Source organism: Megalops cyprinoides, chromosome 16 (assembly GCF_013368585.1).
Source record: "Megalops cyprinoides isolate fMegCyp1 chromosome 16, fMegCyp1.pri, whole genome shotgun sequence".
NCBI lineage: Eukaryota > Metazoa > Chordata > Actinopteri > Elopiformes > Megalopidae > Megalops > Megalops cyprinoides.
Genome location: NC_050598.1, coordinates 31,460,633 through 31,486,971, shown reverse-complemented (window position 1 = coordinate 31,486,971; position 26,339 = coordinate 31,460,633). Strand labels below are relative to the sequence as shown.

The 26,339-nt window shown below is 44.6% G+C and overlaps 2 protein-coding genes across 2 annotated transcripts; both read right to left on the bottom strand.

Moving 5' to 3' along the window:
- Positions 1–9,443: 9,443 nt before the first annotated feature.
- lect2l (leukocyte cell-derived chemotaxin 2 like) lies at positions 9,444–13,104 on the bottom strand. The gene is made up of 5 exons (XM_036547685.1): positions 13,065–13,104; positions 11,974–12,021; positions 11,575–11,674; positions 10,915–11,066; positions 9,444–9,828 (listed from the first exon to the last, which is right to left on the bottom strand). Exons 1-5 carry the CDS (start codon positions 13,102–13,104, stop codon positions 9,662–9,664), a joined length of 507 nt encoding a protein of 168 aa, XP_036403578.1. The 3' UTR covers positions 9,444–9,661.
- An 8,124-nt stretch (positions 13,105–21,228) lies between these two features.
- Positions 21,229–24,369, bottom strand: si:ch211-132p1.2 (proteinase-activated receptor 4). Its single transcript, XM_036548794.1, has 2 exons — positions 24,171–24,369; positions 21,229–22,556 (listed from the first exon to the last, which is right to left on the bottom strand). The coding sequence occupies exons 1-2, from the start codon at positions 24,277–24,279 to the stop codon at positions 21,493–21,495; spliced, it is 1,173 nt and encodes a 390-aa protein (XP_036404687.1). The 5' UTR covers positions 24,280–24,369; the 3' UTR covers positions 21,229–21,492.
- Positions 24,370–26,339: the final 1,970 nt, after the last annotated feature.

Here is a 26,339-nt window from a genome sequence, read left to right as displayed (position 1 = left end):
ACTCCTATGAGATAATACTGACTTTCAGCAGCGGACAGGGTTGGTGATGGATGTCATTTTAAGAGACTCCTTTTTTTTCCCCCCCACCATCCGTCTGAAAACCTTTCATAAAAGAACAGTTTAATGAGGCCTCAGCTTCACTGCGTTCAGAGGCTCTGTCTGAAATATTCATGCAATTTGTTTGTTGGCGCTACATGCCAACGCAGGGGTCTAGCTCCTTTTTTTCTTGAGTGCAGGGGACTTTGAAAAGCCTGGCCCTGCAGGCCAAGTGCATTTAAACAAATAAGAATCACGCTGTGAATGTAAAGGAACCCGAGAGCTGGGACCCCTCCCTGGAGGACACATTACACATATGGGAGGCGTGCAGCGTCTCTCCGAAACGATGTCTTCACCACACACGTTTCCCAACGAGGACTGGAAGACCCTCCCTTCTGGGAGCGGGTGTCTGGTCGGCTGCATACTGCATACTCACACAAAGGTACGTCTCCACATGTAAAGCAGAGAAATACTCAAGCTGCTGGCAGGGCTGGCCTCACAGTCTCCCTGCTGTTTCAGCACAGTGTCATAAAGGCATTTATCACGTGTCCGAGAATGAGTAGCCAGGTCTGAAGATTGCTCTTTTTGACCTTATCATAATGTTCTTCAAAGTTACAACAGTTTTTGGGAAAAATGCCCATTTTCGCTTTCTGTTTTACATTCTGTGCAAAATTTAATCTTTAAGTCCATCTGAAACTTGAGCAGCTGTGAGAAACCTTATAAATCATGTCTAGAAAAGTCCTTTATTGGTGAGTATTTTTCAGTTGGATAAAGAATGAGGAAGTTGCAGTTCAATCAAGGCAGTTAGTTATTTTTTATCACTCTCACAGTTTTTGTTGAATACATGCTGTTTTACTCGCAACCAATCAAGTACCGGTACTGGGCTGAATGTGCAAGGTATATTCCTGCCAGTAGGTGGCAGTGAATTGCTGGGATGACTTTTTGCCCAACACAGTACTTACCAGGTTAGAATCAGTCAGCTGAGAGGTCAAAAGAATTACTCTGTTGCTAGGATACACATGTAAGTGCAGCAATCCTTTTTATCTTTAAGTACTTGGATAATTACATAATGTGCCACTTTCCATTTATTTCCTTATCCACCCAGGGTAACAGCACATACAGTGTGTATGTGACCACTATAGCAGCATGGGGGTTTTCGCACAACCTCAAAGCACACATTTGCTCAGCTAACCAACCACATTTCAGGGTAAAATTTATTTGTTGGCTTAAAATTGGTAACATGCTCAATATTGTAGATGAACAACATCCATAGATGGAAATAGATCATTGATTATTGCAGTCCCTGTCTCAGGTAACGACATAAAAGTCAAATGTATAAAAGTAAATATATTCAAATATTTTGATTACAGTCATCTACAAGATACTGTGCCCAAATTGTTTCAGTTAAAAAAAGAAAAAGTTTCAGATATTCCCATAAAAAAGTCCCTCTGCAGAATTTCTACTTAATTATGCAATTTCAAACACAACTGTCTGCCAAAGCCCATTGCGATGTAATCAGTGTTTATGTTGCTGCTGTTTTTATGATAATTAGTTCATTTCAGCACAGTATTTCCAGGAATGATTTTCCTTAAAGAAGCACAGCGTGATTCCTGTGTACTCCTCCTGCCGCCTGAACACTCCCCGTCACGCAGACTGGCAGGCAGATCTGTGACTCCGTTGCCTGTTCTGAGACTCATCCTTGATTGAGCTTTGACTCGCACCATCCCCCTCATTTTCCAACGTCGTTGTCACTCAAATACACCTGGCACAGGTCCGCTTGCCTTGAAAGCACTATCATGCTATTGGGTCAGGTTCATCATATAGCCAATCCTCATCATTTAGCTTTGGGCAGAAGGAGAAGGCATGATGTTTTCACAGGCCTTCAGAGCAGGTGAGGAGGGATCTGTACACTTGGTCCCGGAACAAGCTGCAGCGCACAACACCAAAGGAGCAGTCCTGTAATGTGAGGGAAGTCCTGCCAGAGGATTTACACCGTATGCTGACTCATATTTGAAGATACACAATACTGTGTGTTTTTTTGACCATATGCAGGGTCCATTGTTTTTTTTTTTTGGTTTTTTTTGTTTTTGAAAAACACTGATTTAGCGGTGTGTGTAGATTTATTTCACGGAGAACAAAGATGTCATTTTGAATGGGGTTATTTGTGAACAGCAAAGTGAGTTGCCACTCCTCCACCTGTAAACTGTTGATGTTAATTCACTCCAATCAAGATGGCTGTAATGGCTGTAATCAGTGCTGAAGATTGCCCTGCTGGAGGCTCTCCATGCTGCAGATGGCTGTTCCAGCTGGGCCTGCTCAGACCGGGATACACTCAGTGCCGTGACCTGCAGATTACATAGCTGGATTCTACAACTGTGTGCTGTGATGCCATTTTAGCAGGATTCTATAACTAGGTTATAATGCCATTTTAGCGGGATTCTGTAACTAGGTTATAATGCTGTTTTAGTGGGATTCTGTAACTAGGTTATAATTCTGTTTTTGTGGCATTCTGTAACTAGGTTATAATGCAGATGTAGTTTGATTCTATAATTAGGTTAAAATTCTGTTTTCATAGGATTCTATAACGAGGTTACAATTGTCTTTAGTGGGATTCTGTAACAAGGTTGTAATGTCGTTTTGGTGGGTTTCTATAACTAGGTTATAATGCTCTTTTAGTGGGATTCTATAACTAAGTTATAACACCGTTTTAGTAGGATGCTGTAAGTGTGGGTTATGAAGCTGTTTAAGAGGATTCTGTGGCTGTGAGTTATGATGCCGTCCACAGTCTGATGCAGTTGTGATGGGCGGTCTCTGGAGGACACGACCTGCTGCTTTGACTGCATCAGGGGAGGAATCTGGTCAAGCTCTGAAATAAAAAGAAAGTCTTCCTTCAAAGACTGCTGCCAGTCACTCACACTCTGTTCTTTCTTCTGCCAAGCCTTCCATTTTCAACATGAATAATTCATCCCGCTGCCTTGTTAAGAGTTTCTCATCCCCTCACAGTGTCCCAAATTTCAGCAGGGTTTTCATCCAGCCCACATCCACTCTCTGTCCCCCACTCCCTCCGGGTTACTTCTGATGGCTTTCAATTTCATGTCCGTGTGCAACGTCAAAAGGTTGATATAAAGAGGGTTATTGTACATGTGTGATCATGGGCTGGTTTGTGTGAAGCAGCACATGAGAAAACTGTCGTTCTGCTCTGGTTTAATTGCGTGGAGTGGAAGGCCAGTGAACAGTACAGGCCTACAGCAACCCCACTGCCTGCCGAACCCTGCATGCTGTGCTGAACATTGCAGTCTGAAAACCCAGGCATGATTCAGCTTGGTATCAATAAAGTCGTGAAAAGTGTAACAATAATTTTGTTAACAATGATGAAACAGCCATTATTTGAGGGTGGCTCTTCAGAGTTAAGGCATTGTGATTGTTGTGATCATAGCATCATGTGTCAAGGATTCTGGATATGTTTCGTTGTGTCTTCAATCGTTCCTCAGATTAAGCCCAGATAGACGGGTGTTTTGTCCAGCAAACTAAAGGCTTTTGTTGTGGCTTTGTTAGCTCTTTCCCTGAAGCTTGGTACTGTCTTGTAAATCCATTGTTTCATGACGCGTTAGTGAGTTATGATATAAATGCTGAGGAAGAATAGATCCTTTTTATTAAGAAATTCACTGCTGTTAACTGGATTACCAATGGAAGTGAGAGGGAGAGGCTAGTTTTATCTGCTGTAAATCTTTCCTGACTGCTTCAGTCCACAATGCGCGACCCTCCACTTTGCAATCCCACGATGCACCAGTGAGCCTCTGTTATCGTGTTCATCCTTCTTAAACCACTCCTCTGCCACACCGTATCATCTCCTGCGGATTTTCCTCTGAGGCAGTTTTTTGCTTGTTGATGCAAGTAGCTCTCTTGCCCTCTGCTGAGTGTTGGGCTTTTTCAGCTCGTCTGGGGGGGGTTCGGGGGGGGGGGGGGGGGGGGGGGCTCGGGGGTGGGGTCCATGTCTCTGCAGGCTATTGTGCACAGTCTGTTCCACTTTCCTTGACTCTGAGTATCTGCCTGTTCTTTTCCCAAATGTGTGCATGTCCTCCCCTGAGTGCGCACAGCTATTGATGGAGTGATCACCCCCTCTGATGTTGCGCAGGGACTTTTTAAGGAAATGTATTTTGCCCTGGCCTTGTCAAAGAGTTGTAAGTATTAATTATATGGTCATCAGACTTTATCATGGCTGTTTTGATTGTGAAAGAGGGTTTTTTTCATGGTAAATGCAGGAACAGTGGATCTTTTGGTATGAGTTTGAGATGAGCTTCTGGGACATTTTGAGGGTTACACCTCGGTTTTGTCATTGATATGTTTAACAGCAGCTCAGTCTCTCTGGGCTTATTCCTGACGCTTCTGCCAGACCCAGTCTTTGGAAGAAGGAATGTTGAGTATTGTACCTTTTTATGTATGCAGACTGGTGAAGAAAGCTGAGAGGATTCTAGCCTCTTTCATCGACATCACATTTATCCTGTCTCACGGTGAGGGATGTCAGTTTGTTTGTTTGATTTGGGAGGGTTAATTGTCTGTCTGCTTTTGTTACACAGCCTAGGCTGGCCCTCACTTAGCGGTCAGTTACCTAAGACCTGACCTTTGCTCTTCTGTGTGAGTGCACTGCCACTCCCATTGGCTGATCTGTGTGGAATGCTGATTGGCCGGGCCATTGGTCTCCCTCTCTGTGTCTGCCTTTGAAGTGGCCAGGGAGCCTGAGGGGCTTCTGTGTACTGAGCACCTACATCCACAGTGCTGTGAGTGGGAGTGTGTGACAGGTTTTTTCAAATTAAACTTTAGTTTTCTTCTTTATATTCTTTTTAAAGCATTATTCTGAGCTGCCATCTGCTACACTTACACAGTGTTTGTCCCCTTTGATTCGAGGCAGCTATTATGAGGCTCTGAACGCTGTCTGCTTTCTGCACCTGTCACATGTAAAGATTCACATTAGTGAGGAAGATGCTGGCATGGAGGTGGAGCACTGAACCTGGAGCACTGGTGTCTCTGTGGGATCTGACTCTCCTCAAGGCCGAGTCCCTGCTCTCTGTCTCACACAGTTTCCCCGTGTGATTAAAACCCTGGGAATATTCTCTGTCTGACACACAAAATAACAGTAATCATCCTGTACATTGGATGCAAACCATGAAGTAATATCAGTGTTTTAGTGTGTGTGTGTGTGTGTGTGTGTGTGTGTGTGTGTGTGTGTGTGTGTGTGTGTGTGTGTATGTGTGTGTGTGTGTGTGCGTGTGTGTGTATTCATGAGAGAGAGAGTGATTGGGTGTGTCCTTCTTCATTCCACACAGTATGAGATTATACTTGGAGTGACAGCATCAGCTCTAGAAGTATGTAAGGAAACCCGTTTCACAGTGAGAAGAGTGAGTTGGTGAGTGAGTGAATGACTGACTGACTGATAAAAATGACTGAGTGGGTGAGTGGGTGAGTTTGGTGAGTGAGTGCATTAGGGGTGGGGTAACCATGAGAGGTTGAGCTGACCAGCAGCCCAGTTATGTCACAGAGTGACAGGCTAATGGTGGGCACAGGAACTCCACAGTGGAAATTCCCAAGAGCTCAGTTCCAGCAGGGAACCAGAGGAGAGGGCAAGCTCAGGAAAACCTGAACAATCACTTTTAGGCAAGTAAAACACAAGTGTTGTCCCATTTAGTAGCCCAACAACTTTCTCAACAATCTGAAATTGTTTTCCCCAACTCCCAGATAGCCAAAGGGAGTGGAGCTATGTCAAAAGAAATCCAACAGGTCGTAGTGTCTCCTGTCCTGCCAGTAGAGGTTGTACAACACCCTCGAGACAGTGAGAGGGAATGACTTTGCTTTGCGCTATGATTACAGGGGTTGTCATCAGATGTCAGTCACTGCAGGGAATGAGAGCATAGAGTTCCATTTCCACTGCCTCACTCAAAAACAAAGGGGATATGCTGCCACCTACTGGCCAGCATGCACACCAGCACACCAGGTCTCAGGAAAAGTTCTGAAAACTCGCGTCTCATGGAGCACTGATTGCTTGTGGATATTCAGGGCATGTTTGCTGCATGCTAAACTTTCACACCAGTCTCTCGTCTCAAGTGAGACAGGGGCTTCAACTGCAAAAGGTTTCAAGGTACTCATCGTAATTTGTACATCAGGTCTGCAGGGGGGGCTAACTTGTGGATACATGGCGATGTAGGACTGCAGAAAGCAGTTCTGCAGGCGGGAGAAGGGATGCTGTCCTTAGAGGCTGGTGCCGTCATGCGATGTGATTAGACATTAATGTCACAGCTGACGCTGAGACACTGAAAATGACTGATTTTGTTGCACGTGGATCGGGTGTGGGCTCGTTTCCATACACAGGGTGTGGCAGGTTGTTAAAGACACAGTTATACACAGTTTCAAGGTAGTTTAGATTTGTATGTCTACAGCAACAAAATTTTACAAAGAATATTTTCAAGGGTGGCAGTTTGTCATAGTGATGAGGAGCAGGGCGTGTAACCAAAAGGTTGCTGGTTCAGTTCACCAGTGGGGCACTGCTGCTGTACCCTTGGGCACAGTATTTAACCCAGAATTGGGTTAATATCCAGCTGTATAAATGGATAACATCTAAACATTGTAATATATGTACATGTAATATGTAAGTCACTCTGCATAAGAGCATCTGCTAAATGACAATAATGAAATGTGAAGAACAGAGTTGCATTTCTTTGCTCAGAAGGCTTCTTTTCATAATTTATATTTTCCTTGTTTAGCAGCAGCTCTTATCTAGAGCAACTTACAAGGTACCAAGCACAAAACGCCAAAAACAGCAAGCCCACAACCCCCAGCACACATCCACCATAAATCCACATGAGGCTGTGAGTCACACATTGTGTGGATGTCACAGTCACTGCCATTAATGGAAGTTACACTGCATTATTGTTATCTAAAATCAACTAGCACTCATGAAGTTAACTGCCCTTTAACATTTTAATTTCATCCCTCGAGTTTATTGTAAAGGACTCAGCAATATTCATATTTCACTCATAAAAGGGATCGTAGAGCTGTAACAAGGAAAAATGTTGCAGTTTCAGTGTGGGGAGACTTTGCGCATTTAAAGGATTGGAGCAGAATAAGTTTTGATTAGCATTTTAATAACCTGTAAATCTGTAAGCACACATCAACAGAAATATTCATAACTGTCAGACAATACAAATGGAGTATGAATTTAACTGAAGCAGTAATCTATTTTATTCTGAAATGTCATCTTTTAGACTTTTACGTGGAAAAGGGCAATCCTTGAGGAAAATTGATTCTGACATGTTGAATAGAGGCCCACATTAGATCTTCATTCTGTGTGCCACTGGCATGAGTAATTGTAAAATGCTGAAATGCAAACTCTCACCATCCAGCTCATTAGCAGATAATATTTTCTTTAAGGGCAATAAGATGGAGAGAGGCTCTCTGTTTAGACCAAGGGAAAGGATCAGATACTCATGTAAACTATTCCCAGACACAAATACATCTTTCAGGCTTTGGTTGCCTGAGGTTCTTCGGGTTTTTCAGGTGAAAGGGCATAGAAAGGGAGGGGTGCATTGGGGGAAGGAAGGGACTCCACCCCCACACACACACACTTTTTTCAGACAGACATCATTTTTCACTATCTCCCACTCTCAACTTTTTTCAAAATGGAGTTGCCATGGTTTATACATTATATGGCCAAAAGTATGTGGACACCCCTCCTAATTATTGAGTTCAGGTGTTTCAGCCACACCCTCTGCCCTGCTAGATCTGCCCCGGGCAACTGTAAGTGCTATTAATGTCAAGTGGAAGCTTCTAGGAGCAACAACAGTTCAGCCACGAAGTGGTACACCACTAGGGGCCGCCGAGTGCTGAAGCACGTAGCACGTAAAACCCGCCTATCCTCTGTCGAATCACTCACTACAGAGCTCCAAACTGTCTCTGGCTGCAACATCAGCACAAGAACTGTGCATCGGGAGCTTCATGAAATGGGTTTCCATGGCTGAGCAGCTGCACACAAGCGCAACATCACTCTGTGCAATGACAAGTGACAGCTGGAGTGGTGCAAAGCACGCCACCACCGGACTCTGGAGCAGTGGAAACGCCTACTCTGGAGTGATGAATCACGCTTCACTATCTGGCAGTCTGAGGGATGAATCTGGGTTTAGCGGATGCCAGGAGAGCGCTACTTACCAGAATGCACAGTGCCAACTGTAAAGTTTGGTGGAGGGGGGATAATGGTCTGGGGCTGTTTTTCAAGGTTTGGGCTATGCCCCTTAGTTCCAGTGAAGGGTAACATTAATGCTACAGCATACAAAGACATTTTAGAACAATTGTATGCTTCCAACTTTGTGGCAACAGTTTGGGGAAGGCCCTTTCCTATTCCAGCATGACTGTGCCCCTGTGCACAAAGCAACGTCCATAAAGACATGGTTTGACGAGTTTGGTGTGGGGGAACTCCAGTGACCTCAACCCCACTGAACACCTTTGGGATGAATTAGAAAGCCGATTGTGAGCCAGGCCTTCTCGTCCAACATCACAACATGCCTGACATCACAAATGCTCAAATTCCCACAGACACACTCCAAAATCTTGTGGAAAGCCTTCCCAGAAGAGTAGAGGCTGTTATAGCTGCAAAGGGGGGAAACTCCATATTAATGCCCATGGTTTTGGAATGGGATGTCCAATAAGCTCATATAGGTGTGCTGGTCAGGTGCCCACATACTTTTGGCCATATAGTGTATCTGAGGCAGTATACTGTGATCCACACTCCATTACAGTAAGTTGTGATATATACCTTTCCAGTCAGTGTAAACTGCTTGATACACCCATGGAACGCAGCGTGATAGTTAACACAGGCATCCCCTCACCTCCTCTAGAGAGGGGGTTTGGAGCCATAACCAGGACACTTCCTCTATAACACTGCTGAAAAGAGACAACCACTACAGGTGCCATCCACATTTCACACTACAGGAGAGATTTCTAATTCTGCTCCTGACTAATATGAGTGAAACTAGGTGGGTCTTGGAACATGTGGGTTATCAGGTTTATGATTATTGTAGAATCATTGCTGTATTTCTGTCCAGAACTGCATTTGGAAGGGTGTGTAAATAAATGGTACCCATGATGGAATTCCCTTTCACTCACTTCAGTCATAACTTCTGTTTGTGCTTCACAATAAGTGGAATAATTCTGAGTTATGGCTGTACTAGCCTGTTCCACTGATAATGTGTGTGTTTGTGTGTGCGCACCTGTCTGCGTGTGTGTGTCTGTGCACGCATGTGCGTGTGTGGGTGTGCGTGTATGTGTGTGTCTGTGCACGCATGTGCGTGTGTGGGTGTGGGTGTGCATGGGTGGGTGGGTAGGTGCATATATACTCATATGAATCCATTTTGTCCAGTCTTTTATTAAACTGCAGCATATGAAGAAATGGACATTTTTTCCCTCAAAATGTCTCCATAAAGCATATACAGAGAGTCAAACAGAAGAATATTAATGGAAGGAGCACAGAACTACAGTAAATAACTGCTTTCAAACACCCCCCACACTCATCTATACCATCCTATGCAGGAGGAGTGTGGCATTAAATACTGCAAGGGAAGCTGGGTAATCTGTGGGCCGCTCAGAAGTACTTGGTGGGGTCCGATTTGTCGCACATCTGTACGTGGATGTGAGAGGTGATTCCTGGGTAGACCTTCTGCATGGGCAGCAGTGTCCCAATTTTCCCCCCCTTCTTTACTTTCCCTGTGACCTTATCCGGTTTCATGTAGAAGAGCTTAAAGCACAATCCTGCCAGAGAGACAGTCACTCTGTCAGTTAATCCATCTGTCTGTCCATACATCCACTGCTCCACAGATCAGTCAATCCAAATAATCAATCAGATTGATCTGATTCAATTTACCACATCCTACAATGTTTTTCCAACCAGCTTCTCACAGTCTAATAAACACATTTTAATTTACAGTAGATGGGACAAAGAAGGGTACTCCAAAGGCAAATATATCAGGAATGTTGTACTAATGTTGTGTTCAAATGAGAAAACAGAACAGTGTGATTTGGTTTGTTCAATCAATCATAGTAAAATCAATTAAGGTCCTGTCCCATTTTTTTTAGGTCCAGATTTTTCATTGATAACATACCATAAATACTTTATGTGATAGAAAATGAGAAATCTTACTTACATAATGAAGAACAATTTATAGGAAGGCCTAAGTCAAGCTTTGGTAGGTATTGCTTCATATTGTACATGGAACTGCCCTCAACACAGAAAGGACCAACATCACACAATGCTCTGGGAAGCCTCATTCATAATTCTCATCTTAAATTTGAGTTACACTGTATGTATTATAAGTTCAAGCGCAAGCAGACAGTTCAGTCAGCCATTCAGACATATTCCCCACACCACATGCAGGGTATGTAGGTATGTAGAAGTGATAGAGCTCAAAACTGCCTTTAACCCTGCGGTTATATAAACTGCTGTTGCTTCATTGGTAGATTAGTTATAAGGGTCAGAGATAACTGTAAAATCTCATTGCCAATCTCTGTGGTTTGCCTTGGCAACAAAAGAATCATTCCAATGTCCAATTTCATTCAGGTTTCAAAGTTTCCACACGGGTGAATTTTTAACAGGTGGGATATAAAAGAACAGAAAAGTTAGGCTATAAATCTCAGGCCTTAACTGGGATGAGAAATATGCGTAAGAGTGAGATGTAAGAGATACATATCAAGCAATAACAATATTCCACCATCACGATTAAATTACTGTGATATTTGCTCCTGCTCCCTGTAAGTGTTTATTTTTTTGCGTGTTTGAGTGGGAGGGACGGTGTTGATTGTGGATATTAAAGTGTGCCTCAGGCACTTGGCAGGCCTCACCTTCCCCTTTTAAGTTGAGTCCGTTGTTTATGGCGTTGTCTTTCTTGTAGGGAATGGCACGGCCGTTGAGTGTCACGTCAAAGGGGGCGTAGACCGTGGCCCCGTCGGAGCAGACAATGTCCAGGCCCATGTGTTTCCTTTTCCCCCCATCCCTGCCAGCAGAACCCCCCGCCCCAGCCCCCGCTTGTTAAAATCAGGCACCGTTTTGGGTACAGTTTCTAAACAGTAGCAATGACGTATGCTAGGTTTTCCTCGGTGTATTGTATCCAAGTGTTTCAGATAAGTTACAGTTACAGTTTTGTTAGTGTGTTTTCACAGCTCAGATTCCTTTATTAGACCACCCCATGAGTTCAAATCACTGATCATTAGTGTCCAGAGCAGTAATTAAAAGCCCACAGCCTCTCCCAAAGTAATGTTTTTCTCTCTGTGTGCTTGGAGAGTATTAGTGAAGAATATGGTGAGGGCTTTGTAGAGGATGTTGCCTCAACAGGGCATATATCACAGAAAGATGTTCCAAAAGGCACATATCTCACAGGAGGCTATCCCAAAAGGGATTATCTCACAGGAAGGTCTCTCAAACAGGGTTATTTCAATGGGTTTTTTCCTCAGGTGGGTTTTATCACAGGGAGTTTTCTCACAGGTAACTCGGCACTCTCTTACCGGCTGGCTCCATACTTCCCACAGCCGTACTTGTCGCAGCCACGCTTTGTATTGCTGGGGTTTCCACTGCAGAGGGCGCCAAACTTCACAAGCGCTGAGTCTGAGAATGCCAGCAGAACAACTCTCCTCAGTCTGTGTGTGTGTGTGTGTGCATGCGTGCGTGTGCATGGATGTGTGTGTGCGCGCATGTGCGTGTGTGTGCAGGGGCATGTGCATCTGTGTGTGTGTGTGTGTGTGTGCGTGTGCCTGCGTGCGTGCGTGTGTGCGTGTGTGTGCATGGATGTGTGTGTGCGCGCATGTGCGTGTGTGTGCAGGGGCATGTGCATCTGTGTGTGTGTGTGTGTGTGTGTGTGTGTGTGTGTGTGGTCATATGTAACCATGTGGTTTTGAATGCATTACCTGCATTGAATGGTTCCTCATGTCTGGAGAGCTGATCAGTACTCAGCACTGAGAGAAAAAGAGAGAGCTAATTATTTCAAACACAAGGATAAAAGTGTTTAAAAAGTTGCTGACCTGCTTATAATAATGTCCAAGGGTAAAAACAGAAGACACATAAATAAAACCAAACTAAGCTGGACTAGGCTAAACTGATAGCTAAGCATTATTTTATCATTTGACTTTTTGTTTTGCTTTCCAGATGCCACTGCCCCTGCTGTTTCCTGAAGAGTCACCCTGGTTCCATCATGACTCAAACTTCTGGAAGGCCTGCTCCATCCGCCCCTCTCTGCTGGCACGCATGCACACACTTAGACACAGGTAAAAAGTCCCCTATAGTATGGACTCCCTCACTGATATGTTTGACTTGTTTACTCTGGCTTTTTTTTTTCAGATATAAGGTCAATGTTTTGTACCAGCAACGCAAACCTAAATGTGTGAGACAATTTTCATCATCAGAATACCTGATCAGCTGAGCACATGGTTTAAAAATAATTTGTGTTTGATTTTTTGGCTCTCTCTGGTGCTAATTTGCCATTCCCTCTCTCTCCTGCTCCATTCTCCCCCATGCCCACCTGTAAATGCAAATTCCACCTGACCTTCATCAGACCTGGCTGGTCTGAGTACAGGATCTGTTTCAGAAAGGAGTCATTCACCCTCTCATTCCTAATTCAGTCGAGTTGTTCGTTTGCTTCCCGCACTGACCCCAGGTCAGTTATTCCATCCTGTAAAATATTACTCACGTGCAGGCTGCCTGTAAGATGTGTGAGGGTCCCTGCCCCGCCAGAACTGCAGTGTGTAACCTGTGGGTGCGTTTGGCTGAATTTTACCGTACTGTAGTGTGTAACCTGTGGGTGCGTTCGGCTGAATTTTACCGTACTGTAGTGTGTAACCTGTGGGTGCGTTCGGCCGAATCTTACCGTACTGTAGTGTGTAACCTGTGGGTGCGTTTGGCTGAATTTTACCGTACTGTAGTGTGTAACCTGTGGGTGCGTTCGGCCGAATCTTACCGTACTGTAGTGTGTAACCTGTGGGTGCGTTCGGCCGAATCTTACCAGCGGGGATCAGGGCGAGCAGAAGGATTGCAGTCTTCATGGTGAAGCCTCTGAGGTCCAGTGTGGCTCAGCTGCTTATATACAGAGGTGTGTGTGTGTGTGTGTGTGTGTGTGTGTGTGTGTGTGTGTGTGTGTGTGTGTGTGTGTGTGTGTGTGTGTGTGGTAAGGGAGGGAGAGGGAAGTTTGGAGCTTTAACCAGGACACTTCCTTTATTACACTGCTGAAAAGAGACAACCGCAGTACAGAGTGCCATCCACATTTCACACTACAGGAGAGATTTCTAATCCTGCCCCCAACTGTTAACATCTCCCAGACAAACCCCTAAGCAAGAGCAGCCTGTCCCAGCATAGCACTCCAACATCGGCCCTCATCAGTAAATCACAGCAGAGATTTTATTTCAAGGAGGCTGGTGTATTGATGCTTATGTGATGTTACAGGGTCACAAACAAACACATCCGCTTAGGAACGGCAGCTAGTTACTGTAACTATAAACAGAACCAAAGATCTGTTTTCCTCGAGAAGAGCCTGCTGGCAAACAGATTCCCTGTTTCGAAGAATGACTGAATGATTGCTGTACATGTTTGATTTTTCACTGTTTCGATGAATGAGTGAATGATTGCTGTACATGTTTGATTTTTCACTGTTTCGATGAATGAGTGAATGATTGCTGTACATGTTTGATTTTTCACTGTTGTGATGAATGAGTGAATGATTGCTGTACATGTTTGATTTTTCACTGTTTTGATGAATGAGTGAATGATTGCTGTACGTGTTTGATTTTTCACTGTTTCGATGAATGAGTGAATGATTGCTGTACGTGTTTGATTTTTCACTGTTTTGATGAATGAGTGAATGATTGCTGTACGTGTTTGATTTTTCACTGTTTTGATGAATGAGTGAATGATTGCTGTACGTGTTTGATTTTTCACTGTTTTGATGAATGAGTGAATGATTGCTGTACATGTTTGATTTTTCACTGATTTGATGAATGACTGAATGATTGCTGTACATGTTTGATTTTTCAACGGCTGCTGCAACTTTTTTACTAACATCCCAGAAAAGGATTTAGAATTTTTTTTTCCAAAAGAAAACAATCACTTACTTAAAAATGGTGGGATTTGTTTAACATCAAGAATGAAAGGAGACTCCAACAGTACGGATTTTTAAAAAATATTTTAAACCTATAACATCTGTTATTTGAATGAACCAACAAAATCAATGCAATGTACAACATAAATAAGGTGATTTATTTAAAGCACTGAATGATTACAATGATTGATGAATGCTGTTTTCACTCCATGTGTATTACAATCTCTTAATATACTTCTGTAAAACCATTCCCAAATTGCAACTGGGAAATTAAATACCTAACAAGTGGTAGTGTTGATAATTGCATAAATCAAAAACTAGTCACGATATGAATAACCCATTTTTCAAAGAAGTTAAAGACTGATACTGGGTGCTTATGCAGCTTTGTCATAGTCATTTTTTTTGGGAATGTGATATAATTGCATTCGTCTGAGAGAAAAATGTGACCAAGTACTGTATTGCAATTTGCGTTATTTATGTGTCTATTCTCATTTGAATGGAAATATGTAGCTGAGCCGATCTTCTCGAAAAGAAAAAGTCTTCACCCAACAGACATTTTTCAAAACATTTACAACACATCCTGTTTGACTCCTGAAATCAGTTTTGCTCAACACAGACAGTTACAAATTTAGTAATCACATATTTGGATTGATGATGTCTTTGTACTTATTGTTTTAAACCTAAAAACATGAAACAACAATTATCTTTAGAAGACAGAGGACAAAATTAAGTACAGGTGAGGAAATTTGAGTTTTACAACTGTGGTCAGAGGATCTATGCTGTCCACAAGTTATGGTCAACAGATCACAAACAAATTAAACCTTACTACAAATTAAACTGGGCAAATATGTGTGAACAGAGCATACATTTTCAGGTTTAAAGGTCTAAACCTCTAAAGGCTGGTAAAAAAAAAACAAGTAGAGGGCAGGAGCTGAATTCTAGAACACTGTTCATGATCTCATGTGTAGCATCTGTGGGAAACCTAAACTCAGTCACATACATATAATCTCACCTGCTAATTCATGTCAGGCCACTGTGAGTGACAGTCACTGGTTTTAAACAGAAGAGCTATGAATTAACCCTTGACATCTTTAACTACATTTATCCCTGCACATTTAGACCAATCACAGTGATGGAGGGACCCCTCTCTGCCGCTGTTTGGACCTGCTGAGGTGAACAGGGTGCGTTTCTGCTGTGTGAGTGTGTGTTGGTGTTTTGGTTGCTTTGCTTTGCTGCAGTTTAATGTTTGAGTAACTCGGTTTTTGTGGGAATTGCATGACACTCAGGCATCCACAGCCATTTCAGCCAAGAGTCAACCAACCGAACGAGTTGCTACACATCAACATTCTTTTGCAAGCACTTTTCTCCATATATGTGAAGGGTGTTGTTTATCTTCCAACTGCTGCTGGAGGTCAGAGAGGGATATCTCTGTAACGTTACCATTTTTGGATGTGATATTACAGAGAAATGCAAGGCCAGGGGTGGGGGTCACTCCTCAGGCTTGAGCAAAAGGTCATGTGACCAGAGGGGTGCTGTGCAATCCCATCAATCAGTGGTGCACTTCACAGATTGACTGAAGTCCCCGCGATGTCTTCTGATTGGAGGGAGACTGTGAGCTCCAGTGGCAGGTCCCCCAATCAGAAGACTAAAATTCAGAAAAGATCCCCTTTAAACAATTAATGATTCTGACCAAGCTCTTCATTATTATCTAGCTTGGCCATTTCTGTTAGCCACACCCATCGGCATCTGACTCCTTCCACTGATTTCTGACTTGTTAACCTGACATTGGAGCACTGCACATTGAATCACTGTGATTGCAACAGAGAGTCACAGTCCATCATTTTCATTGTACAAAAAAAGACTAAAGATGGATTTTAACTTAAATCAACTATCTTAGACATGTAACTAAAATCATTTTTGGATGGTTTATAAAGGCAGAGACCTGGTCTGTGATTGATCCACAGACACCAGCACACACCACAAGTACATATGTCTGTGGATCTACCACCAGGCAGAACATTAGCATCACTACACCCTTACCATAGTACTCCTCGATAAACACGATGCATACTGCCAGATTCCTTACTGTATGCTAATATTTCTATGAAGGACAGGCTATCCGTGAGTTTCTAAGCATGTGCTACTGTTTATAAACAAAGTAACTGCCGAATCAGGATAAAATTGTGTTTATGCTAATATTTTCCAGTAAAGGCTATTTTAAATTAAATGCATATTTTCTTAGATCATAGAAAACACTCTCTACCACAAGGTTAGATCGTATCTTCATCAACAACAAGCCAGACAAACCCTTTAGTCATTTCCAGTGATCAGGTAATTCAGTAATAAAAATACTGTAAACAAAAAACAAAAACAGCACCAATGAGTTAAAAAAAAACAGTTAAACCCATGACACCTGGTGAAACCTCGTGTCATGTGGTGACAAAGTTTGAGTTTTTTAACCAGTACTTTTTTCTTCCACATCCTCTTCCTCTTTCTCTTCTTCCTCTTTGGTATCTGCATCTCTCAGTGGCTGTGGGACAGGAAGAGGGAAAGACGAGTGTCTGTCAACATGAAGCAGAGACATTAAGGCACAGTCTGTGCTACTCTCAGAAACACATTGTAACTGATTAGTCCTTTAGGAAGTGCTCAGGGAGGTGCACTGTAATGTATACTGTGATAGAGTTGTCCTGTAGGACTTCATGGGAAGATGACTCAGAATCTTATTCTGCTGTTCCCTGGAACACACAGCACAGCTGGTGGCTGAACTTGCTGTTTACCGAGCGCCGGGGGTTCCTGGGGGAGGACTTTGGGGAGGGTTTGGGGGAGGACTTGTCATTTTTTGGTTCCTTGCCCTCATTGGGTCTCGTCGCATCTCCGGTCCCTCTCCTCCGCCGGCAGCACATCCACACGGTGGCGGCAAGCACGGCCAGAGAGGTGGCCACCACACCCACAATCACCGCCATCTCTGCGAGACAGGACCCAAATCAGCATCAGCATCATCCGCATCTGTCCTCTGACGTCACATCTGACGTCTCTGAAACCACATCCGCCTCTCTGATCTGTTATCTGTTTCAGACCTCCTCACAGTCTGACAGCAGCCCCAGACACAAAGGCCCACAGAGCTGGGGAACATAAGGGACGTGTCAGTTTCATTACATTTACATTTATTCATTTGGCAGACGCTTTTATCCAAAGCGACTTACATAGGTTATAGTTCTTTACAATGTTATCCATTTATACAGCTGGATATTTACTGAGGCAACTGCGGGTTAAGGACCTTGCCCAAGGGTACAGCAGCAGTGTCCCAGCGGGGATCGAACCGGCAACCTTTCAGTTACAAGTCCTGCTCCTTAACCACTATGCTACACTGCCCATATGAGGGGAGGCGATGTTGATGCTGCGTGGTGCAACACGTGCAGTATTAACATGAAGTAAAATACACCTGCCAATGGAACATTCCTTCCCTAAACATGAGTGAAAAACTTTGACTAACGCCACTTTAAAGCACGGGCTGCAGTCCCTTCTGCCTTTGAGGTCTACATCTTTCACAGGAGAGTGGGTGTTCCTGAAGTGTGTGGTGGAGAAGGGGTGACCCGGAAGGGCTTGCTGTTCTCTCACCGTCACTCGCGCTCGCTGTGTGGGCTTCCATGAGACCAGCAGTAGCAGAACAGGTGCGTTAGAGATCAGTGATGTCACACCGGATCAGTGATGTCACACCGGCACCTGCAAGCCAAGCCGCCCATTTCAAACATCACAGCACAACATTCAACATCATCGCTCATCGCTCCTGCCCCTGCTGATAGCAGGAAATGAAAGGTCAAATGGCAGATGTTTGGTGGAATTCCCAGATATCTGTGTTGAGGTAGCACTACTGTAAACCCAAATACAGTATGGTTGAGTTATATCGCTGCTCGATCTAGAATGATGTACGGGGGGGAGGGGGGGGGGGGGGGGTAACACCCAATTGACAATTAAACGTGTCTGTTCTGAGCTCTCTCGGAGGTGACAGAAACAAGAATACTTTCAGCATGAATTCTCCACCAGGTGGTAGTCGACACAAATACAACTTGAGAAGGGACAAGTCTTTTCTCGTTTCTAGTTCACTAATTTGACACACGTCTAGCGGCAAAGAAAACGAAAACACTTTTTGTCTCACTTTCTCGCCTCAAAACCTTTTTTTGTAAATTTATACAACGTTGTTGTGCGAAACATTACGTGCTTCTGGGGAAATACATACAATCACTTTGCCTTCGAACACTTAAATGTCTTTACAGTGAATTAAGGGAACCGACATTGATAAAGAATGACGTGTTATATTTGGGTGACTTTGGGAGGCCATACTCAATCAAATTTAGCGCCGCCAAATGGATATACAACCTTAAGATATTATCATGAATGAACTGCTGTATATTTGGCAAATTGCTTTATGATTTTAATCATTTGGAACCGTTTAGTGAAACGCTATTTCGTCGTCTGCTATTATTTGAATATTAGAATTGTTTTCTTTTTTCCTTTTTCTTTTAGTCTTCACCATACATGTTACAACGTAACTCCGTGGACAGATTGCGCCTTTGCTCAGAAACATGCAGAATTTCTCCACACAAAACACCAACAGAAGTCTCCTTTAAAGCCGAGTTTCCTCTTTCTGTGCAGTGTTTGGTGTCAGGCTGTAAGGTTAATTGCTCCTGCTTCCCATTTTTCAGACAAAAACATGTTTGTTTGATATCAATGGGGAAAATGTCTTTAAATGTCTGTCAAAGCCACAGCAGATGACATGGGCCATGAGACAGCACAGGGCGGTACCCATTAAGAAGAAAACCAATTTACAGCAATCCTTCCGTTTCACATTAACGGGCTGGGATAAACCGCGGCTAAAAGACTCAAGATCTATCGTACAAGCGCTGAGGACAAATCCATCGATCACTGCGGTTGGGTGTTTCTCTTTAGAATTCATTTGGAGTCTAGCTGGGACAATAAAAACACTTAATAGCGTTATGGCCATTAGTTGCTGGGAGCCTGTCAATTCAGGCTTTTAAAAATTGGAGCAAGTTCCTCTAATTAATGTGACTTGACTATGTATCCGCCCCACTCCAAAGCGATCAAACAGGAAAGGCTTCCAAATTACACGCCTGTCAAAAATCCATGAAATCGCGTGCGACAGATCACGTTTGAGTACTGTATCCTTCATAGTACAGCGTACAGTAATTACAGTTACAAAAAATTAAATTAAGGAACAGTAACCATTTCAATCGACTATTTAAATACAGTAATGAGTAATGAAAAACAGAACACCCAGAATAATACCCTGTTCTGTGGAATTGTAAGTTATTCAAAATGTGCTTAATTTTAAGATGCAAAATCCCATAACCTTTTAAGAATAACTTGATAACAGTGAACGTTTTGCTGCCTCTTAGACTTGCATGTATACTTACAAAAACTATAGATTTAACAAATATTTCAGCCCTTTAATTCCATGAAGTGGTGTCCAACCAGATCGGTTCCCCATTGCAAACACGTACAAACGTATGTGTCACCTACCTACGCAAAAAGTCCTTAGAAGGAGGTGTCCGTTACGATCCTGTCAGAGAGGCCCCGTGAATTTGACCCTGTACAAGCGCGAGCGACAATCAAGCAACCGCTCCGGGGCTGCTGTGTCATTGTCGCCCTTATCTAGACAGAAAACTGGGCGTAAAAGACGTTAGCGCCAGAGCTGGCAGAGGCTTGATTATTCTTACAGAGGCGCGCGTCCTCCAGCTCCCAGGAGTTTGTTTCTCTTGACATTTGTATTCGGAAATGCGTGGTATTGTGTTTTGTTGAATGTTTGTATCACTGTTTTGTCGTGTTTTATGCATTTATTCTTATCATATGTTTATTCTTGTTTATGTATTACTGTTCACCGCCTGCTTCCTGCTGCCCTTGCTGGTCATGCTGTTCTGTTACGGCTATGTTCTCTTTGCGCCTTCATAAGCGCAAAGAGTTCTCTTGCATTCACTGCTCGGGTTTATTACATAGGCTGGACTGAATAAAACTGAAAAAAGGACTGTTCCGTTATGTCCGTCAAATTCGCCGGTCTTCTCCCATCACATTATCCATCTTTTCCATCCGTTTGTTTTGGCACCTCCGGCAGCAGGGAAATTTCCGTTCCACAAGTCCGTTAAAACTGTCACCGCTAGATGCGTTAATTGGATTGGGTGTGCTGTTCGTCTGGCGCTCGGTTTGTGCTGGGCGTCTAGTTCAAATGAAGATGAAAAGTATTTTTCATCTATATTGCGGCTGGAGAAATTAATATATAAAATTTATATTAACAAACGTCTCGGGGCGGAAGCGCTGAACGATGGATGAATGTCGATTTTAGTAAGTCTTTGAGGCCAGTATGCTGCAGTAGTGGTTATCACATGCAGTGGATATTTTGCGGTATCTGGCTTCCTGGTTCATTGTTTCACGCCCTTTTGTCCTTTTCGTTCAAGCACACAGAAGTGTACTTTTGTCTGTCTACTGAGAAAAAAACTGGACGTTGGATGATTAAGATGTCGCTTTCTATTCGTACCAACTATTCTTAAAAACACTGACGATAACAGTTTACTTTTGTTTAATGTCACGAATGAATATATGGGTATATCTAGACAAGACGCGAACAGTTATGGGTGTGCTGTATACATCGCATACATTATGATGACTTAAATGTATTCTCTGTCCTGTTCCAGCTCTGTGTGCTGTCCAGACGAAAAAGAATGATATCCCAGTACTGTGGGCATTGTATTTTTATTTTATTTTTTAGTTTTGGTTGTGTTTTAACTAACATATAGCCTAGTTTTAACAGTGATATTTATTTAGCAATCCCTCCAATCTGAATATTTCTGTGTTGAACTAATTGTGTCCATGTAATCATGCAGTTGCACCTTTCTCCATAGTTTAGGACATTGTATTTTTACACTGCAATAAAAATTCAATCAAAAGTTATTTTAAAATAAAAAGTACAAGATACTTAAGCATTTCATCAAAACATACAGATCCCACTCTCATGGGACACAAGGATTTCCTTTCTATATCAAGGCATTATTTTATAAGGCTCTTCTTTTGAAAATAAAACAAGGTCTGGTGGAGGAAACAGTCAGACAACTGAAAATGTTTTGTAAAACATCACTGAGGAACCAGAGCTCAGTGTTGCCCCGACGTCCAGATTACTAAGTTTGCTGACTGCAAATGGGAATGTCCAAAAATCACATCTGAACATGTCAAGGACCACATGTCCGACCCAGTCAGAACTAGCAGGGATGGGGATGTGGGGACCGATGTGTGCGGCAGGAGACTGACTCTGAGCCCAGACCCAGCGATGGTGTTATAAAGCAGCACTCTGCTCCAGGGTGGTGTCAGACTTGGACAGCAGGGTGGTTTTGGACTTCCCAGACTTCCCTGACGATGAGTAGGACACCCGGTTGCCAGAGGAGGAGTCCCGATCTGCGATGAGCTGGCAGCACAAGGCCTTCCTGACCCTGGCTCTGAAGTCGTCAGAAACGTAGTAGAAGATGAAAGGGTCGATGCAGCTGTTGAAGGTGCTGACGGCCAGGCTGACCATGTAGGGCACGTACAGGTCCTGCTCGTCGGTGATCAGCTCCGAGTTAGTGTAGTGCAGGAGGAGGAGGATGTTGCTGGGGAGGAAGCACACGAGGAAGATCAGCAGCACCAGGACGGTGACGCGCACGGCGTGGGCGTAGCGCTGGCCCCCGGCCAGCAGAGTGCGCAGCACTGCGCCGTAGCAGAACACGATGACCAGCAGGGGGAGCAGGAAGCAGGCGGTGAACAGGGTGGCAAAGTAAGGCTGGAAGAAGGTCTCCTGGTCCACCTCTGGCAAGGCGTCGTGGCAGGTGGTGATGGGCGGGTCGCTGAGCGGGAAGGACTGGCGCGAGAGGAGGAGGGGCAGCATGGCCAGCAGAATGACCACCCAAACCACCGCGCTCATGCACAGGGAAGACCGCCAGCTGCGGAGGGTGCGGGCTCCGAAGGGGTGCACCAGGGCCACGTAGCGGTCCACGCTGACCAGCGTGAGGCACAGCACAGAGCCGTACATGTTCCCGTAGAAGAGGGCAGTGACCAGCCGGCACAGGGGCTCCCCGAACACCCAGTCATTCCCGTGGAAGTGGTAGGCGATGCGGAAGGGCAGCACGGCCAGGAGCATGAGGTCAGTGGCTGTCAGGTTGATCAGCAGCCAGGTGGCCGGTAACCTCTTGGTGCGGAACACCAGGACCCAGAGGGCGATGATGTTGGCGGGGAGTCCGATGAGGAAGGCCAGCAGGTAGAGGCAGGGGATTAGGAGCACGGTGGTCGAGGCCTGGATCTCCTGCTTCTGTTTTTCTGCCAGCACTGTGATGTTACATCTGGAGATCAGGTGGAATGACCGCAGCCCTATCAGGAGAGAAAACGCGTCTGTGAAACCACTCGCACTGACACAGATGCAATGCTGCTGTCCACAGAAGAAGCATAGAGTCTAATTTGTATTGCAAAGGGTTAGCAGAAAGTGTTAGCCTGAGTTAGCATAAAGAATCATCTTGGTTTATCACAAAGGGGTGGCATAAAGGGACAGTCTGGGGAATTCTTCCTTAATTTTTGAAGTGAAACCAGGATAGCAACAGCTGGGTGTTTTGATCTATTTTAAATCCATGTGAGAGGGTGACACTGGGTGGTGTTTAATTTTGGTTCCTGCAACTTCCTCTATGTCTAGTTCTGAGATGTGTAGTTTTAAGATACTCTGTTCCCCAGACACATATACGCATACACACACGCGCGCGTACACACACACATGTTTTCAGTTACACCAGGAATGTGTTTATTTCCACCCTCCTGCACTTAAAGAGCGAGCTAGTGTGAGATGCATAGTTTTTTGTTTTTTAAAAAAAATACTCATAATGAGCTACTGTGAGTGCTTAGTTTTCAAGTGAAAAGGCAAACAATCATTACTGCTAAGTTATTATTACATTGTTGGCATTTAGCAGATGCTCTTATATAGAGCGAATTATATAGGTTTCAATTTTTTTTTACATTACCCATTTATACAGCTGGAGGCAGTTCTGGGTTAATAGCAATGCCCCAGGGGGGAATCAAACTGGCCACTTTTTTGGTTACAAGTCCTGCTCCTTATCACTATGCACATCACTCCTTCAAACAGCACATGGAAGGCATACATGTCCACAAAAATGTAAACCATGAAAATGGTGTACAAATGCCATGGCAAAAAGCACCCAAACCCACTGTATCCACAAAAGACATACACATGTATGCACACATACCGTAAACATACATAAACTGTACATGTACACAACTAGACATGCATGTGCATATACGGAGACACATACAGACACATGTACACATGTAACTTTGCTTTCCATTTGATTCTGCCTTGCTGCCATCAATTAGTATATTACTGTAATAGTATAATACTGTAATACTATGTTGTGTACAACTATATTGTTTAATGTAACACCATATTGTGGTTTCCAATAACAGGAAAACATCTGAAACATTACTTTTTCATACACTGTGTAATTTAAAACAGACCCCTCTGCTATGCGGAGGAAAGGAGCATGAAAACGTTTGCCACTTACAACAGAAAGCACTGCGCAGCAAGCTCCACGCAACTCAGAGGGAGAAACGGCATCTTTTCAGCGCTAACGTTGTTAGCAGCGATATCCCTTTACATTACATTACCTTACATTACATCACAAAACACTGCGCAGCAAACACCATGCGAGTGTCTCTGATGTCGGTCTCGGCTGTAGCAGCTTATCAGCGCAACATCGTCAGCAGTGATTTCCCTGCACATTTCGGCTAATAGAGTGTCAATGTCTGCGTCGGCACTGTCCATGGTGTCCCATATGTAGTGCCGACCCCGCGTCCTGTAAGGCTGATCCGCTGGAGCAGACAGACAGGCGGCCCCGCAGCCCCCTCTCCCCGTCCCGGGGGGCGGGGGGGGGGGGGGGGGGGGGGCTTATCTGAGGAAAAGAAGAAGAGGTGGAAACTTACGGAAGCCCATCTGCGGACACTCCTCCGTGGGAGTGGGGGAACAGCCAGCCAGGAGGACAGCGAGGGGAAGCAGGAGCAGGACTGCCTGGGGGCAGGCTAGGAGAGCCATGGTGCTGCCGTCTGTCTCCCCCACAAGCCTCTCCTTTCCTCTCCGTCTCCTGCCCTCTGGAGTTTCTGCGTCTTTCCCCCTCTTTCTCACCCTGTCTTCTCTTTCTGTCTCTCTTTTGTTAGTCTCTCTCCGTCTCTCTCTTTTTCTCTGTGAAGTGAGCAGGCTGCTGTGTGAGTCTCCGTCTCTCTCTCTCTCTCTCTCTCTCTCTCTCTCTCTCTCTCTCCTTCTCTCTCTCTCCTTCTTTCTCTCTCTCTCTTTTTCTCTGTGAAGTGAGCAGGCTGCTGTGTGAGTCTCTCTCTCCGTCTCTCTCTCTCTCTCTCTCTCCCTCTCTCTCTCTCTCTCTCTCTCTCTCTCTCTCTCTCTCTCTCTCTCTCTCTCTCTCCCTCTCTCCCTCTCTCTCTCTCTCTCCCCCTCTCTCTCTCTCTCTCTCTCTCTCTCCCTCTCTCTCTCTCTCTCCCTCTCTCTCTCTCTCTCTCCCTCTCTCTCTCTCTGCACTGTATGTGAGGCAGATCGGAAGCGTGGCTGCACTTATCATTGTCGCTGTAGGAGAACAGGAAGAGAAGCCGTCTGACCTCCACCCTCCAGGGGTCACTTAGAAGTATGCATGAAACATCCGTTTGTCCCCAGCCTCTTTCCACCCAAGCCCTTCCCAGATTTCCACACAGAGGGCAGCTAGAGGAGACCGAGGCTTCACCATCCCCATAATGGATGGAGCTACCATGCGCTGTCAATCACTACCCAGTATGAACCAATCGAAGACTGCCATGGCAAAGCCACTGTGAGCCACCTTTTCTGAGGTTGTTGGTGCCTCGGTCTGCCAAGCCAGATGAGAAGCAGTGAGTGTGTAGAGTGCTCTCTGTGAGCTACAAGTTGGGCTTTTTACCTCCAGCAATCACGCGCTTCGCTGCTGTAGGACAACCTTCATTGCACTCTCTGCCATGAATGCAAACCTCATGTAGAGAGGAGAGGACTACATGGGTCTCATCTTTTTGCACTGAAACCACGGATTCTGCTAGCGCAGTTGTAGCTAAACTCTTTTGCTTTGCGCCTCCCCAGTTCTGTGTGCAGACGAACCACGTACTCAGTGCTTGTCCAATGTGAAAAGCATGCTCGGGAAGCAGTCAGATGCCATTCATAGCATAGGTGATGTAACATTTGTTTTTTGTTACCTGAACCAAATTGTTTTATTCTCTCTCACAGTCAGAGCCATTTCCTCTCGGAATGCTGGACACCCCAACCACATTTCCTGTACCAGGTTCCAACAACAAAGAGCCCCACCCCCGGTTCAGTTACCTTGGTTCCCTCCCCCTGCCAGACAGCCTGCAGACACAACTGCTGTGAAAGCAATCTAAGAGGAGATGTGCAAAGGTAGCGGGCAGAAGCAAGGCGCCACAAAAACCCTGTGACACCAGGCTTTAACCAGGTTTTGTGGTGAGATGCCTGACCATAACGGGGCATGCCAGGAACAGGACGGCTGCCAGGCATGAGGAGGTAAAAACAGGGGAGGACCCTGCACAATGCTATGCTCCTCACACCGAGCTCACACCCACACGCTTTCAACCACACCGCCTCCGTTTCACCTCGCCTCACTGAAATATCAAGCCTATTAACAACGGGCGGTGTGTAAAGTGGAAACTAAAAGTGTTTAAAACGAATACAGGGTGCATGTTAAGACCACCTCTGTGAATGACGAGAAACGACCGAATCCAGACGTGCACTGGGCTCTGTAAATGTTATTTCAAACTGAAACAAGGTCTGGTGCTGTGGAAAAATGGGAATCGTGCAAGGAGGTGTTGTTTTTTCTTCAAAATGAGGAAACATCTCATACAGCACAAGTGTTAGCCTGGGTCATTATAAAGGTGGTTAACCTGGGTTAGCATAAAGGGGGTTAACCGCGGTTATCATAAAGGGTTAGCATAAAGGGACAGTCTGGGGAATTTTTCCCTCTTTCCCTCTGGTTAGTTTTTGAAGTGTAACCAGAACAGCAACGCCAATGTGCTTTGATCTATTTTGTAACCATGTGAGAGGCAGATAGTAGGTGGTATTTAGGCTTGGTTCCT

Bases quoted from the DNA above. Each gene is read 5' to 3' on its own strand.
- lect2l (XM_036547685.1), bottom strand. From the start codon at position 13,104: ATGAAGACTGCAATCCTTCTGCTCGCCCTGATCCCCGCTG. The intron at 12,022-13,064 runs GTAAGATTCGGC...TTTTTCTCTCAG, and splicing joins GCTCGCCCTGATCCCCGCTG to TGCTGAGTACTGATCAGCTC. The intron at 9,829-10,914 runs GTGAGGCCTGCC...TCTCTCTGGCAG, and splicing joins ACTCAACTTAAAAGGGGAAG to GATTGTGCTTTAAGCTCTTC.
- si:ch211-132p1.2 (XM_036548794.1), bottom strand. From the start codon at position 24,279: ATGGCTCTCCTAGCCTGCCCCCAGGCAGTCCTGCTCCTGCTTCCCCTC. The intron at 22,557-24,170 runs GTAAGTTTCCAC...CTCTCCTGATAG, and splicing joins GTGTCCGCAGATGGGCTTCC to GGCTGCGGTCATTCCACCTG.